Source organism: Chelonoidis abingdonii, chromosome 3, assembly GCF_003597395.2.
Source record: "Chelonoidis abingdonii isolate Lonesome George chromosome 3, CheloAbing_2.0, whole genome shotgun sequence".
Taxonomy (NCBI): Eukaryota; Metazoa; Chordata; order Testudines; family Testudinidae; genus Chelonoidis; species Chelonoidis abingdonii.
The window spans coordinates 208,358,107-208,374,172 of NC_133771.1; the positions used below are offsets into that span (position 1 = coordinate 208,358,107).

The following is a 16,066-nucleotide window of genomic DNA, read 5'->3' on the forward strand; positions in this document are numbered from 1 at the left end:
AGACTCAGGGCATCTGAGTCTTGGGGTCCCCCAGGGAAGGTTTTGGGGAGACCAGAGTGAGGCAGGCACTGAAATTCCTGTCTGGTGGCAGCGATATCAGATCTAAGCTGGTAATTAAGCTTGGAGGTTTCATGCTAGCATCTTATTTTCTGAACTCTAAGGTTCAGAACTGAGTAGGAAAGCTATGACAGTGTCACATTAAAATGTAAACAAGCAGGCAATTGAGTTCCATTTAAAAATAATTTAATTATTGAGACATGGGAAAGGTATGTTTAATTTTTTTTTTCAACAGTACTGCACTATCCACCATCTTATTGGGATAAGGAGAAAATAAAGCAATAGCTGTATTCCAATCTCCTTTCCTTCCCAACTTGAGTGTCAAACAAGAATAAGAAAAAAGAGTTTGTAAAAATCACTTGCTCAGAAATAGAGCAGACTATGTTTGCAATTTCATAGCTGACCTCATGTTAGGTTCTGGCAAACGCTGTTTTCACTGCCATATCTTAACATGCTTTCAGTTACAAAGTAGTATTTTAAATGTTAATATTCAAAAAACAAAGTCAATATGATCCCATGAGAATCTAACAGGCAAGACCCTCCTTAATTCTTACATATATTAGTGATTGACCCAATATTACATTAAATACTGTTTAATTAATTAACTACCTTAGGGCAGGACTGCACTTCAAATACTGCAGTGGCGCAGCTGCACCACTGTAGCGCTTCAGTGAAGACACTACTACACTGACAGGAAAGTTTCGCCAGTCAGCGTAGTTAATCCACCGAGAGGCAACAGCTATGTCGATGGGAGAAGCCCTCCCGTCGACATAAAATCATAGAATCATAGGACTGGAAGGGACCTCAAGAGGTCATCTAGTCCAGTCCCTGCCCTCATGACAGGACTAAGGATTATCTAGAGCATCCCTGACAGGTGTTTGTCTGACCTGTTCTTAAAAATCTCCAATAATGGAGATTCCACAACCTCCCTAGGCAATTTATTCCAGTGCTTAACTACCCTGACAAGAAGCTTTTCCTAATGTCCAACCTAAACTGCCCTTGCTGCAATTTAAGCCCATTGCTTCTTGTCCTATCCTCAGAGGTTAAGGAAAAAATATTTTCTCCCTCCTCCTTGTAACAATCTTTTATGTACTTGAAAAATGTTTTCATATTCCCCCTCAGTCTTCTCTTCTCCAGACTCAACAAACCCAATTTTTTCAATCTTCCCTCATAGGTCATGTTTTTTAGACCTTTAATCATTTTTGTTGCTCTTCTCTGGGTTTTCTCCAATTTGTTCACACCTTTCCTGAAATGTGATGTCCAGAACTGGACACAATACTCCAGCTGAGAGCTTTTTTTGCAATAATGTTATACTGTTGACTCATATTTAACTTGTGATCCACTATGACCCCCAGATCCCTTTCCGCAGTACTCCTTCCTAGGCAGTCATTTCCCATTTTGCATGTGTGCAACCAATTGTTCCTTCCTAAGTAGAATACTCTGCATTTGTCCTAATTGAATTTCATCCTATTTACTTTACACCATTTCTCCAGTTTGTCCAGATCATCTTGAATTTTAATCCTATCCTCCAAAGCACTTGCAACCCCTCCCAGCTTGATATTGTCCGCAAACGTTGTAAGCGTACTCTCTATGCCATTATCTAAAGTATCGATGAAGATATTGAAAAGAACTGGATCGAGAACTGATCCCTGCAGGCCCCACTTGGCACCATCTACACTGGGTGTTAGGTTGGTAGAAATGCATTGCTCAGGGGTGTGGATTTTTATACACATATATAAGTTTATAATGTAGACTTGGCCTTAGTGTCCTTTAACTGTAAAATCCCATCTGTCCTACAAAGGATTATCTGCCTTGTAAGGTGAATTCCACTGAACATTCAGATCTTGCAAAATAAAGACAATTTCTGCAGAATGGGTGAAATTTTAATCTAAGGACCTTAACATTCAGCCCCAATAATATATTATTTCTGAGTTAGCACCATAAATGTGCCTGGTGCTTTGTAGGACACAAAGGCAGAGAGGGAAGTTTTCAAAGATATAAATAGGAGGTTAGGCACTTGACTCCCGTTGAAAGTCAATGGGAGTTGGGTGCCTAGCTCTCATTTGTGCCTTTGAACATCTCCCTCAGGCTCCCTCACCTTGCTGCATATGTAAGTTCTATTGACTTCAATGTGAACTGTGCATTTTAGTCTGGGCAGAATGATGCAGGTATTAACAAATAATAACAATATATAATAGGATAATAAGGATAGTTACAAATGACCAGCTCTATTATTCCACAAGTGGATAGGAGAGAAAAGGGAGATGCAGAGGAGATGGCAAATGTACAAGCACTGAAATCATAGCTTCAGAAATAGTGCTGCACAATGTTTGTTGTGCTCTAAAGAGATTCAGATTTTATTTTAAAATGCAGACTACCTATTCATGCTTACTGCTTTGTTATTCTATGTGTTGAACTACATTTTCAACCAAGAATAATGATTTCTCAGTAATCAGCCTGAAAATATATTTCCTCAGCCTAGTAACTGAAAATTCACACATACTCCTAATTAATATACAATAAGGTGACTACCACACTTTTATGATGCAATATGAATGTCTACAATTCACTATGTCATTTTTTTTACATTTATATCATAGTACCCCAATTCATAAAAAGATTTTTTTACTGGTATAGGTAGAATGAAGTACTTTAGATTTCAAACGTGACCTTCTTTACTCTGAGAAGTGACTATAGAAATGTCATCCTCTTTCCCAACACCTCTGCTAATTTGTGTGTTTAGCCCTATCTGCTAACTTTCATGCCAAAAATAAGTTTGTGCAGCTTTTTACTTGTGTTATTCCTGCAAAACCAAGGGAGCCACCAGAGAATGAGCTGGATTCTATTCCTTCTGGCACATTAAAGAAATGTTTACCAAGTTTCACTCAGTTATACCTGTGCAAACCCATTTGGCCCCACAGACCCTTTATTATCTGTGATGATGTGCGAGAGAGAAAGAACCCACTTGGTTCTCAAAGATGATTTTGCAGGACGAGCAGTTAGGAAAAAACACACCTATCTGCTTATAAACTGAGCACATTTGATATGGAAATATTTGACAATAAACATGAGTGTCCACAATGTCAGTTTCACAGACACTTTTCAGAATACAGCCACACTTTAAAACATTTCTAATTTGATGGGGGATCCCCACAGAATCCTAAATATCTGGTTTTTATTTAAATCAACCACTCTGCTGAGGAATTTTTGTGACATATACAAGAAAACAGCCTTCTCCACTAGCCCTATTCTAGTAGATCATTAATAGATATTGTTCCCAATGTCATGCATGTTCCTGCCAATAACATTGACTACACTGGTGCACAAACATGACATTTATTAAAATCCAACCACATTGGTTTCTGTGCCAAGAGAAATATGGATAGAAGAGTATTTGCCAAGTGGACAGAGACACCACTAGTAGAGAAAGATGTTACTTTTTGAGCTTTTCAGAGGGATTAGAAACCATAGGAAGTACAAAACTAAAAAGAATGAGGTAGTACTTCTTAGTGTCCTTCTAAATCAGTGGTCCCCCACCTTTTTCATCTGGCGGGCGCCGGATGACGAGCCACCGAGGACCGTGGCCTGTGGACGAGCATCTGCTGAAATGCCGCTGAGAAGTGGCAACGTCAATAAGTGTTGCCGCTGACAATCAGCGTCATCCAGAGGCATTGCCACCGAAAATCAGCGGCATTTCGGCAGCAACGCCTCTGGTTGACGTTGCTTCTCGGCGGCATTTTGGCAGATGCGGGCCCGCCGGACAGTACGCGGGCGCACACAGATGCCATGGCACCCGCGGGCACTGCGCTGTGGACCCCTGTTCTAAATCATTTAAAGGAGAGAAAGCTCGTTTTCCTTTACCTTTCTTAGTTTCCATCCCAGGTCCAAGGGCAGAAGTGGTAGTTGGTCTAAGTTCAGAGCTACTCTGAGGAGTCACACTTGCTTTGGCATTATTAGCTTTTCCTTTCTTATCATTCTTTGAGGTGTCATTTGGTACATCAGCTATATCACTCTGGAAAAAGCATTATTACAAAATATCATTTGCAGGGGGGGGAGAAATGAAGTCATTTACTTTCAAAGAAAATTCCCCCTATATTTGTTAATACTTCTAGACAAAAATTATTTTCAGATGAAGAATTTATAACCTATTTTTACTGAAAATTAATAAGGATGGCTCCTTTCTAATTTTAGACACATGGATGTGCTGCCGTGACTGAGAAAAAATCCCTCATGACTGTGACTATATTGGAAATGCAGTGAAGGATATTTTAATAAATTTGACAACACATGTTCATATATTTAAGGGTAGAACAGTTCTATATTTGAAAAGAGAGACTAAGAGAATAACTTGCATTAATGACCAATTTATCAACAGGAGAACTGACCGAACATTGTGGCCCAAATCTCATTGCAGTAGTATTATTTCTTGTAAAGTGAAGCCTGTATTTTGCATTGACAACTATATGAAATTATTTTGCCTAAGTTCATAATTAATTTCTACTTACAGTTTCAATACCCATAGCTCTCATCTGGTCTGCTCTTTTTTCCATGACAGATAAAAATTTCTTTGGATCTGATAAAGCATCCACAATATCTGAAAGAAAATTGACTATTTATCAGTTTTCCAACATTTTAAGAGTCATTCACAAAGCACAATGTAATTTAGCTTTCACAAAGGCTTTATTCTGTTCTCATGTTCCACTGTCCTCAACACTGGGCCAACTTTTCATACTCAACTTGGGAGGAGTGGGTAAGCTAAGCTTTTTTAATTTAGTCTCTCTCCCTTCCCTCATGACAAGAGAGAAAAGGAGATAAAAATTTCATGACTGAGTGAAGACCTAATCCAAAGCCCAGTGAAGTCTATCGAAAGACTCCCACTTCAAAGGGCTTTTGACCAGGCCATAATATAATAATAATAATATAGCACTTTTCATTAGTAGATCTTAAAGCACTTTATAAAGGTGATCAGTAGTATTGTTCTTATTTTACAAATGGAGGGGAAACTGAGGCACAGAGAAAAGTGACTTGCCCAAGGTCATTCAGCTGCCAGTGGCTAAGCCAGGAATAAAACCCAGGTTTTCTGAGTCTCAGGCCAGTGATCCAGCCACTAGGACACACTGCCTCCCTTCAGACATAGGTTGTATTTTTTCTCTTGGTTGCCGAAGAGCATGCTTATCAATTTGGAAGTAAAGATGCCTTCACACAAATCGTTCGGATATTTTCCATGGCTTACAGGTGAAGGGAACTAATTGTTTTACATGGATGGCCTAAACAGTAGTACAAGTGACATCTTTTATTTACAGAATTCCTCCTGTATGACTCATGACAGCACTGCTACTCATACTACTCGCCCTGCCAAGGCCCAGATGTGGGATGCAATGTGAGGGACATAAACCAATTAATAAGTTAAGGTTATATTGTGACACCTCCTACTGTTTCCTCTTCCACGAGACAGAATGCCCAGAAAGTTACTGCGGGTAGGAGAAACTCATTTAGATGATTTCTCTTCTACCCTTCGCCTTGAGTGGTTCTGCTGCCCGCTATTAGATAGTGGTTGTGAAATCATTTTACAGTCTTATCTACTTGTGAGTCTTACCCCCGTGTAACTATCAGCCATAATTTCTCCCCTAGTGAAGACTTTATATCTGGTATAATTTCACAAATTAATGTTCTGCAATTGCCTTCCCTTAACTCTGCCTAAAGAACTTAAGAAACCCCCTTCCCTTTCCTAGAAGCATCCCAGCTATAAGGAGTATTCTTCACTTTCTTTTATTTACATTGCACATGATACATCCACTTGTGTATTTAGATCTTGATTTAACAAGGTGTCTAAGGTCACGCCAACTCGAGACACGAGGGCAGTCCAACCGACATCAGTAAAACTACTCATGTCTTTCAAATCAGGCGTAGGCTTGAGTTCTTTGCTGAACTGAGGCCTGATCAGGGACCACTGAAGAAAGGAGGAGTTTTGCTATTCGCATCAACAGGCATGGGATTAAACTGTTGAGGGCTCGATGTGGCAAGCTCTTTGGAGCAGGTATAGTTTAACCCCTGTACAGTGCCATGTACATTTACAGCACAATATGAACAACAGCATCCCTGACTCCCTTGACAGTCATGATAAACATTCACTTTTACCATATACAGTATTTTATACTGGTTAGTTGAATCAGGAAGCACCTTTTTAACAATTTAAGTCCTTAATACACGGATGGTCCCATTTGTGATCCTACTTATTGTAGTGGCAAACCGGGTGTGATATTGGAATCAGGCCCAGAGAAAGTATTGCTAGTTTTATGTACTTGTCTCTTTGCTATATGGCAGTGTGTAAAAATCAATAAAACTGAAATTAAATTAACATTTGCATCCCATAAGAAATATTATTTTATGGATTATGTGTCATGGGTTTTCTGTACGTAGCTATTAATGTGCAACTGTATATCGAGAGCTACGCAGAGACATCAGTCCTTGCTTCTACAGCAAATATATCTTTTCAGTCCTTGATTTAAAGATAAGCAAGTAAGTCACAAGTGGCAAAAGCAGGTCATCCATAATGAGAAATGCTGCGTGGCAAATTAAATTGATTTTAGTATCTACAGTAGTAAAGCATCTACAAAGAGTCGCAATGACCTGGTGATCCCTATGTAACTTTAACTTCAGTAATACTCAAGAAGACCTGTACAGTGAAAAAGTATATCAGCTGAAAGAGAAAAGAGTCCCTAAGGACATTACTTGGAGCAGAATTACCACTTAAGGATGGTGGGCTTTCATGATACGGAAGAAGACAACCAGTCACGCAGGACATTAATGAGCTGAAATATAATTAATATTTCAAGATACTGCCCTTTTCCTGCATGTGAAAAGACTGTCACTAAGACTATTAAAGCAGCAAAGAGTCCTGTGGCACCTTATAGCCTAACAGATGTATTGGAGCATGAGCTTTCGTGGGTTACTACCCACTTCATCGGATGCAAGACTATTAAATGGGTCTCCCAGTTGAAGAAGTACCACACGGAAATACAGAGTGCATCCATTCTCTTGTCTAAAAGCTGTATCTTCATTCAACCATTCATTATAAAATATTTTACATAATATGCCTGAGCTTTTGCCATGACCATCCTGGGAGTCATGGACGATGTTCTTACTTTACTGTATTTTGGGTGAATGCAACTGATTACTGAGATGAAATACAACTAAACCTTTTCTCACATGCTGGAAAGAGATTAGCGAGTTCAGTTATTGCCCCTCAAACACAACACTATGTGCACAGTGGATTCTTTCTGTTCAAAATGTTGCAAAATAATAAAGAAAATCCATCTTCCAGTTGCTTGTCAGTAAAGATAAACCTTTCTGTGGGTTTGCATTCCAGGTAGTTTCAGTAATGTAATGGCTCTGTACTTCTAGAGTGATGGTTTTGGAAGTCTGAGTTTTCCTAAAGATCTGAATTTTATTTCACATACCAGAATCCTGTCTCATGTCATAGCTGTTTTCAAAGTACCCGGTAACTAGTTGTGATGTCATAGATAAAACAAAGCGCATGTACCAGTCCAGGAAAAACATATTAACCAGTTAGAATTTTGGGGATAATCTTGCTTATAGTTCTTACTCATGCAAACTTCCCACCGAAGTCACTGGAAGTTTTGTTCAAGTCAAGAATGAAGGATCAGGCCTTCTGTCCTTAGTATCTACTTGATGTGTATGTGAAGATAGTTTGTGCGAGATACGAAAGCTCCATTAAATAATATTTTTCACCTAGATAGCTCAAGTTAACCACTCAAAAACATTCAATACCACTGTTCCCCACCAACTGGTATCTTCTCTCTCACACTCAGCTGTCCTTCCCACACATATCAAATGGACAGACCTTTATCCCAAGCACTTAATGGCCCCAACAACCTGAATATTTTCCCTTTCCTTTAACTGAGCCAACTACCCTTCCAATCCCTAGAACCTACGCTTCAACGAAAATCCATGCCTGCCTTGATCCTGCAACCATGACATAGTATTTGAAAATGGAACTTGAATATTAAGAACTTTCAAGTAAAAAAAAACTTCCTTATGTGTGTGGGAGAGTGAGACCTTTGCAAATTTTGTTCCTAATCATTTATATACCTCACCAAAGGCTCAGCGTTTCTACTGAAAGTAAATGATTCACAGCTCTTTTCTATCCCATCACTTGTCGTCTGCTTAAATTTTCCTTTTTTGTGGTCTTTTTGGTAAGGTAACTGGATATCAAAAAGTTTTAAAGCTATGAGTTAAAAAACAAACAAAAAAAGTTGTGTATAACCAGTATAACCTCGGGAAGCATGTGTTATGGAATCAGAAGTCTCATCACGACTGTATATAATAGTGCTTGCTTATTATGTACACTATCTATATATTATAAAAGACTTCTCGTTGAAGTCTGCTGCCTCATTATGTATTTCTTCAGAACAGTATTGTGTACCATTGGCTATTAGGACCAGGGATATTGAAACAGATAAACCATAGAAAATTAGCAAACCACATCAAAAAAAGACAAAGATGCAAATTTTTTTTCAAACCCTATCATGAAGCAATCATAAATTATTAGCATTTGGCATGAGAGATGGTCTTAAACCTTAACTCCTACAGGTTAAAAAGGAAAGTAGCTGAAAATTAAGGTTCTTGATATTTTGCCAACACAATCTAGTTAAAATCAGAGATAGTAATTTTAGTTCATAAAACAATGTAAAATAAAGAACAGATGACAAGCACTCAAAACCCACATGTAAATATAATAGTAATGATGCCTCCTGATCATCAAAAGCAACATCTCAAGGCTCTTTTGGTCATCAAGCTATTATTGCTCTATATCAGTGAGAAAATATAAAGCGTGACAAGTCAAAAATGACAGTCGCTGGGAAAAGAGGAATAACGACTGAGCTCGCTGAGTTCTCATTAGTACAGAGCCCATTTCCCCTACACAGGCACCAAGATATCACATAGAGTTTCCTCATCCTAGCAATATTTCACTTTAATGATAAAGCTACTCAGGGTAAACATTTTTTCCCCTTCACATCCTGACATCTTACAGATAAACCACCTGTAGTAACGTTGGTAATTTAGAAGATCAACCGACACTGAACTTTTACACAGCTTGCCTTTTACAAACTGATTTTGAAATTCTCCATGAAAAAAAAAATGTTCTTATCATTTCTGGATTTGTGTGAGAGCAGTAGAATTCTTTAAAAAACTCCCAAACTCTGCAAATTGAAGAGTTAATAGTAAACACAATGGAACTTCATTTATGTCACATTAACTGAGTTCCAAAACTTTACAAAATGTATGGTCCCAATTTAGGAACTCGTCCTAATTCAGGACAGCACTTTGAGCATGTGTGTATATGCTGTCCACAACAGCATCAACTGAAGCACATACTAAAGTTCTTTTCTGAATTGGGGCCCTTACTGGTAAAACCTGTTGGTTAAAACTCATTGAATGAAAACATTGGGTAAGTGCCTGGTACCAATCAAGTCAATAGTAAACCTCTCATTGATTTCAGTGGGGAGGTGTCAACATTTAACTTATTATTTTTGCTCTAAAAGGCCCTGATCCTGCAAACAATTATGTATGTGCTTAACTTTAGGCATGAGAGTTGTCCCATAAAACCAACGGCCTATGTCTTCTTCTTAAAGCCTGGTTGTAAATACTAGCAAATGATGTATATATGGTTTAATGATATTTGGTAAAATTAGTCTCTTTAACAATTTTGTGTACTCTCTCTTTCTCTACTTTTTATTACTGAAAATCCAATCCACATTAAAGTTGCAGTAACTATTTTGCACAAAACCCAGCGACCTTTAAATTTTGAATTAGTTTTAAAAAGAGCAAAAAATAATTTTTCCAACAGGGTTTCCCAAAAATCTCTTTGAGGGTGAAGTTCAGAGGGACAGAACAAGGCCTATGGACCACTTAAAATCCAATGTGAGCCCTAATTTGAGGTCTTACGTGAGACACAGGCGGTAGGTACATGGGCCGTGCACTAGCCCTCTACACAGGAGCAAATTTCATCCCTCCTGAAAAAAAATTTTCTCAGCGACAAACGCTTAATGAAGGTGGAAAACTTCCAGTACACATATCTGCAGTTTAAAAATACTAAGACCTAGAGCACCTAAAATACATATAAATTGAAGGCTCTTTTGTTACTCTGCTGCATTTGGATTTTTTATCTAATCTGCATCACCGGTAGTACAGTAATGGTAGCGTAACTTTGCTGGCAGTTCTGGGTGTTTACTGCTGTTAGACCTAGACCTCTACTCAGATTTCTGTGAGTGCTTTTAAAAAGTGGTTTCAATAAAGTTATGCTGGTATTTTTTATTCAAGCGAACACACTGATACAGCACCATTGTTGGAGCAGGGTCAGAGACCTATCTACGATAATACTTATCTTGAAGAGATAAAAGTTCATCTTGTAAAGAGAAAAACAACTAGTGCGTGTTTTCAGAGATCAGGCAAAGAGGGCTATCTCAGGGCACTGCAGATAATAAGGGTGCAACTTTAACACTGGCAGTAGGGTTGCCAGCCTTCCAGGATTGGCCTGGAGTCTCCAGGAATTAAAGATTAATCTTTAATTAAAGATTATGTCATGTAATGAAATCTCTAGGAACACATCCAATCAACACTGGCAACCCTAACTGTCACTAATAAACGATGGCTAAGATTTAATTTAAAGAGTGGTGGGAAGTATGCAAAACTGGGCGGTGGGAAATCACTTGTAATTGCAAACTTTATAAACACTTGAAAATTTGGCATCTTGCATGTCCACTTTTCAGAGCAGGGGTATTTAGAAGAATATTAAAGTACTCTTTTTGAAAAAAACCCACAGCATCTTGTTTGCCCCCTAGATTATGAAACTACAATATATGTTTTGACTTAGACAATTACTCCAATTAATATATCCAATGAGTTCTTTCTAAAGAGATTAAGTACAGGCAAATTGAACAAATTCAGGTAAATTGTAGCTTTGTTTCTTTTCAAACTAATACAAATCACTATCTTGATTTTGAAAGGCTACACTTTTCATTGTTAACACTAAGGCATTTGAGACAAAAGTAAAGGTATCTTAACCAGATATAAGAAATTTTCCTGCAGATATAACATTTTTCCAGTGCTCCAGGAACCACTTATTTTCTATTGCACAATGCACTTATATTCCTTGCATATTAAAACCCAAGATTCACGAAGCTGTAATATGTGTTTCTTCTTACCTCCAAAACCATCAGGCACATATGTTTTGAGCACAATGTTGCAGAAAACTGTGGGCAGTGATAGGGGTTTGTTGCCTTCATTTCGAAGGGAAATGTGTCTGTAGCCTGCCTGAAGGCCATCAAGGGGCAGGATCCTCTGACCGATCAGCCTGTTGTTGTCATCATACACTGCTATTCTCAGAACAGCGAGATCAGGTAGAATAACCTGAGAACCCATAAAATAAAGACGTTCACTAAGTCTCACAATGTTGCAAATTCCCCAAGTACCACACTTGAAAGCATTCAGAGATCACACAACATAGTGGATGTTCATTTCCATTAAGTCAGAAGAACAGCCTACTTATCTCTGTAAGACAATACTATTTCTTTGCTGGATGCAAGCTGTATACTTTCAGACACTGAGACATTACTGGTAAAGTTTAGTTTCTCACTCTCATTCTTGGTGTTAGTTTTCTGGAGCACAGAAATTGCTCTTTGAAGAATTCTCCAGTTTGTAATCAAAATAATTAAATATTTTGCTTATTTATTTTTCATCGCTGGAGGCCAGTGACCCTTGAAAGTGGGCAGGGAAATACCACGCAGGAGCAGCAGAGACACAAAGTGGTAGTCGAAGGCAGACGGGTAGTGCTGGGGTGAGGGGAAAGGCAATGACGGGGGGTGGTGCTCGGAAAGGACATCAATAATAGAATAAGAGTGGCAAGAAAGAGGAAGAATAGGGTGTTACACACTGTCTGTAGGAGGGGGATTCTGTGGGGTGGGGGAGAGGTGATGTGAACTCAGCTGGAGAGGTCTGGTGGGGAAGAGGATGACACATATACATTATAAAGCAAATGAAGGAGGGAAATACACAATGGGAGGCCTGGTGCTGGTGGGGAACACCCTTAGCAGGGTTGGGTGCAAGGGTTTGTGCAGAGCGAAGAGGTAGCGGTTGCTGGACAGTAGGTCTCTGAAGCTATTCTTAGGAGTGACCCTCATTCATGTGAGCAGTCACACTGAAGCAGACAGTTCCCATCCTGACCAACAAAAGCAACAGCAGAAACTCCTTTCATTCCCACCTGAATCCAAAAGGGTTAGCCTGACCCCTGTTCCGCCTGCTTCCTCAGGAGGGTGAGCAGGGATAGGATGGGAGGAGAGAGGATTTCCTGCACCAGGAACGTCTGTACGGGGCAGGCCAGCATCTTTCATTCCCAGCTGCGTGGACTGCAGGCCAAAAAGGGCCCTGACAGCGGGAGTGGGTAAGAGACAGAGAGAGGAAAGGAATAAAGAGGACCTGACCCAGAAAGGAATCAATACTAATTAAAATGACACTGAGACATTACTACTTTCCTTTTTCTCTCCACCTGGCTCTATTTGTTGATGCCTGAGACGGTCACTCAGGGAAGAAAATAAAACAGATTTTTCCTCCCTTGGACCTGCCGCCTTCAGTTTAAGCCTTAAGTAAAGAGCACAGAAACAGTTTTTTGAACTCTGCATGTCTGAACTATTCAGTCACCACAGTTAACTGGCCCTGTGAAGTACTGTCTGACTGACCAGAGGGAAGCATCCTGACACACTGTATCACAAGCATCAACCCCTCACAACAGAATGACAACACAAGCTTGGGTTAGAATGGCAGAAGCTTTAATATCAAACAGAACAATCCAACAGAATTCACACATTACCTGCTAGCATTGTGTAAGGTTAATGCCATCATGGGGGAGCCCAAGGCCCCATGCTGACCCAACTAGGGCCACTTAAACAGCATGGGTAAAATCTTCCCTTTACATGGCACTGGCCAGCACACCATTCATTATGTGATGGGCCGTATTATACCACAGCTCTCCCTGCTCATCACTGGTGGTAGAAATTCAAGCCCCTAGCCTGTCGTTAATTTTAACTCCTCCTCTATGATCATGGAATGGTTTACTCATATTATACTTTCAAGGGGTCAAGTTGTGACAAATGAGTTACTATGGGATTGGTGTGGCAAATCATAGTTTATTGCAAAAGCATGTGTCCTCTGACTGGGAAGAACCCACAGAGCAGCAGATGCAGGTCATCTGTTTACCCAGTCCAGGGCAAGGATGCCCATCTGGGACTGCCCACGGTGAACTTAAAGCATTTCCTCTTGCCCATTTCCTAGGCCCCGACGCAGGAAAGCACGTGAGCACATTCTTAAGTTAATCCTTGTTCACGACACCATCAAACATGTACTGAATAGGGATGCGTTCCTGAACTAGGGTCCCAGCAGCAAAGCATTAGGACAAGTCACCTCCCAGGAGATCTGAGTCCCCTACATTTGCTACACTGGAAGCAGATTATTTGTGTTACATAATATACGTATAAAAACAGTATGACCACCAGGCAAAACCTGTCACGAAAGAAAAACAGTAAAAATACTGCAGGACAACAGAACAGGTGAAAGAAGAACACACATTATCAAAGACAGCACTGTTAACGCATGTATTTTGGATGAACTCCAGTTGACCAAAAAAAAAAAAAAAAATCAGACTGAGAGATAAAAACTGAACATTTGAGATGACGACTGGTCTCCCTCTGTGAGTCCACCATACAGTACCAGGAAAAAGGTGGTGTGGTTTATTTTTGTTTAAGTACATGATACACATGGTGTACAGGAGAAGGGAGCTGGACACATGCATGAGGAACACAGCACCCTTCCATTTTTTCCATGTAATGACATTGCCCTTAGCTTTGGATGCAGCATCTCACCTGCCCTCTTGGCTGAAGGAACAGTGCTAGATAGCAGCCACTGTCAGGGCAGGGAAGAAGACATCTCCAAGGAATGTTGCTGTCCACCAGCTGGAGCTCATTCTGAGCAGACTGCATACCTGGAAGGCATTGCCACGAAGGACGTGGGTTCCTCCAAGGAGGAGGAAACAAAAAAGAGGGAAAAGCCAAACAGACAAAAAAAAAATCGTGACAACTACAGAGGTTATCCATTAAAAAAAAACAAAAACAACCTGTGGAAAGTTTAATTCAGCCTTAATACTTTACAGGTTTACTGTGGTAAACACGAATCCTACAAATTTAAGGTCCAATCCTGCAAATCCTTGTTCATGGGAGTAGTCATAGTGAAGCAAAGAGGATTGCTCATGCAACTAAAGAATACTCACATGGGAAAAAGGTTTGCAAGAGCAGGCTTCAAAACACCCAAGTGTACAGTCAAAAAATCCTACCTTTCGAAATACAAATGATTCTTCATTGTAAACAGGGTTCAGGCCATTGTTCATCACCATGCGGGTTCGAAATTCTTTACGTATAGTGTCCGTAGGTAACCCGTACATATCCACTTCTACATATGTACCAATTTTTTTATCTGACAAGAACTGACCAGATATTACCTGAAAAAGAAGAAAATGAATTAAATACACTCCTCTGATCTAAAGAAAGTAACAATATAAAACATACAGTACTTTATGGTGAGTGGAAACAATGTCACTTGTATTCTTTATCAAATAACAGTATTCACATACATTCATTATACAGAGCAATCATAGTCATTTAACAGTGTAATTTCACAAAGCTGGATTTCAAAAAAGCAGACTTTAGCAAACTCAGAGACCTGGTAGACGAGGTTCCACGGGAAGAAAATCTAAGGTAAAAAGGAGTTCAGGAGAGCTGACAGTGGCTAAAAGAGACAATATTCAAGATGAAACAGCAAACTATCCCAATGCAAAGGAAATATAGGAAGAATAGTAAGAGGCTAAAATGGCTCCATCAGGAGCTCTTTAATGACCTGGAAATCAAAATGGAACGCAGATAAATTGTTAAGGATGAGTACAATGGAATAGCATAAGCATGCAGACACAAAATCAGACAGGCTAAGGCACGAAAAGAGTTACACCTAGCAAGAGATACAAAAGGCAACAAGAAATGGTTCTAGAAGTACATTAGGGGCAAGAGAAAGACAAAGGAAAGCTTAGTCCTCTACTTAAAAGGGAATGAGAGCTAACAGCAGATAATATCAAGAAGGCTGAGGTGTTTAATGCTTATTTTGCTTCAGTCTTCACTAAAAAGTTCAATTGTGACCAGATACTAAACACAATTAATATTAACAATGAAGGAGAAGGTATATATGCCAGATCAGGGAAAGATCAGATTAAAAAATATTTAGATAAGATAGATGCATTCAAATCAGCAGGGCATAATGAAATGCACCTTAGGGTACTTAAGGAACTGGCTGAAATAATCTAAAAAATAATCTAGAACTCCTAGAAGATGAGTGAGACTAGGAGGACTAGAAAAGGGCAAACATAATAACTATCTTTAAAAAGGATATCGAAGAGAACCTTGGGAATTATAGATCAGTCAGCCTAACTGGGACAAATTACTAAATTAACCATGTGTAAGCACCCTGAAGACAATACAGTGTTAAATAATAGTCAACATGGATTTGACAAGAACAAATCATGCCAAACCAATTTAATTTCCTTCTCTGACCAGGTTACTGGCTTAGTGAATGGAAGGAAGCAATAGACATGATATATATTGTTTTTAGTAAGGCTTTTGACATAGACCTGAATGACATTCTCATAAGCTAATTAGGGGAATGTGGTCTAGATGAAATTCCCATAGGTGGATACACAAATAGTTGAAAGACCATATTCAAAAAGAGTAGTTATCAATGGTTTGCTGTAAAAAAAATGGGGGAATGTAGCTATTGGGGTTTTGCAGGGCTCAGTCCTATGTCTGGTACTAGTCAATTTTTTTATTAATGACTTGGATAACAGAATAATAGCATGCTTATAAAAACTGTAGATGACACCGCGCTGGGAGGAGTT

The 16,066-nt window shown here is 39.3% G+C and overlaps 1 protein-coding gene across 4 annotated transcripts in view; it reads right to left on the reverse strand.

Annotated features, from left to right (window-relative positions):
- The window catches only part of PLCB4 (phospholipase C beta 4), a 331,632-nt gene that overhangs the window by 50,047 nt on the left and 265,519 nt on the right, over positions 1-16,066 (reverse strand). For all 4 annotated transcript variants that reach the window (XM_032800134.2, XM_032800138.1, XM_032800137.1 and 1 more), the window contains exons 27-30: positions 14,462-14,626; positions 11,286-11,490; positions 4,563-4,651; positions 3,919-4,069 (exon numbers count right to left, since the gene is read on the reverse strand). In XM_032800134.2, the coding sequence (XP_032656025.1) occupies positions 3,919-4,069; positions 4,563-4,651; positions 11,286-11,490; positions 14,462-14,626 (610 nt within the window). The remainder of the gene's footprint in view (positions 1-3,918; positions 4,070-4,562; positions 4,652-11,285; positions 11,491-14,461; positions 14,627-16,066) is intronic.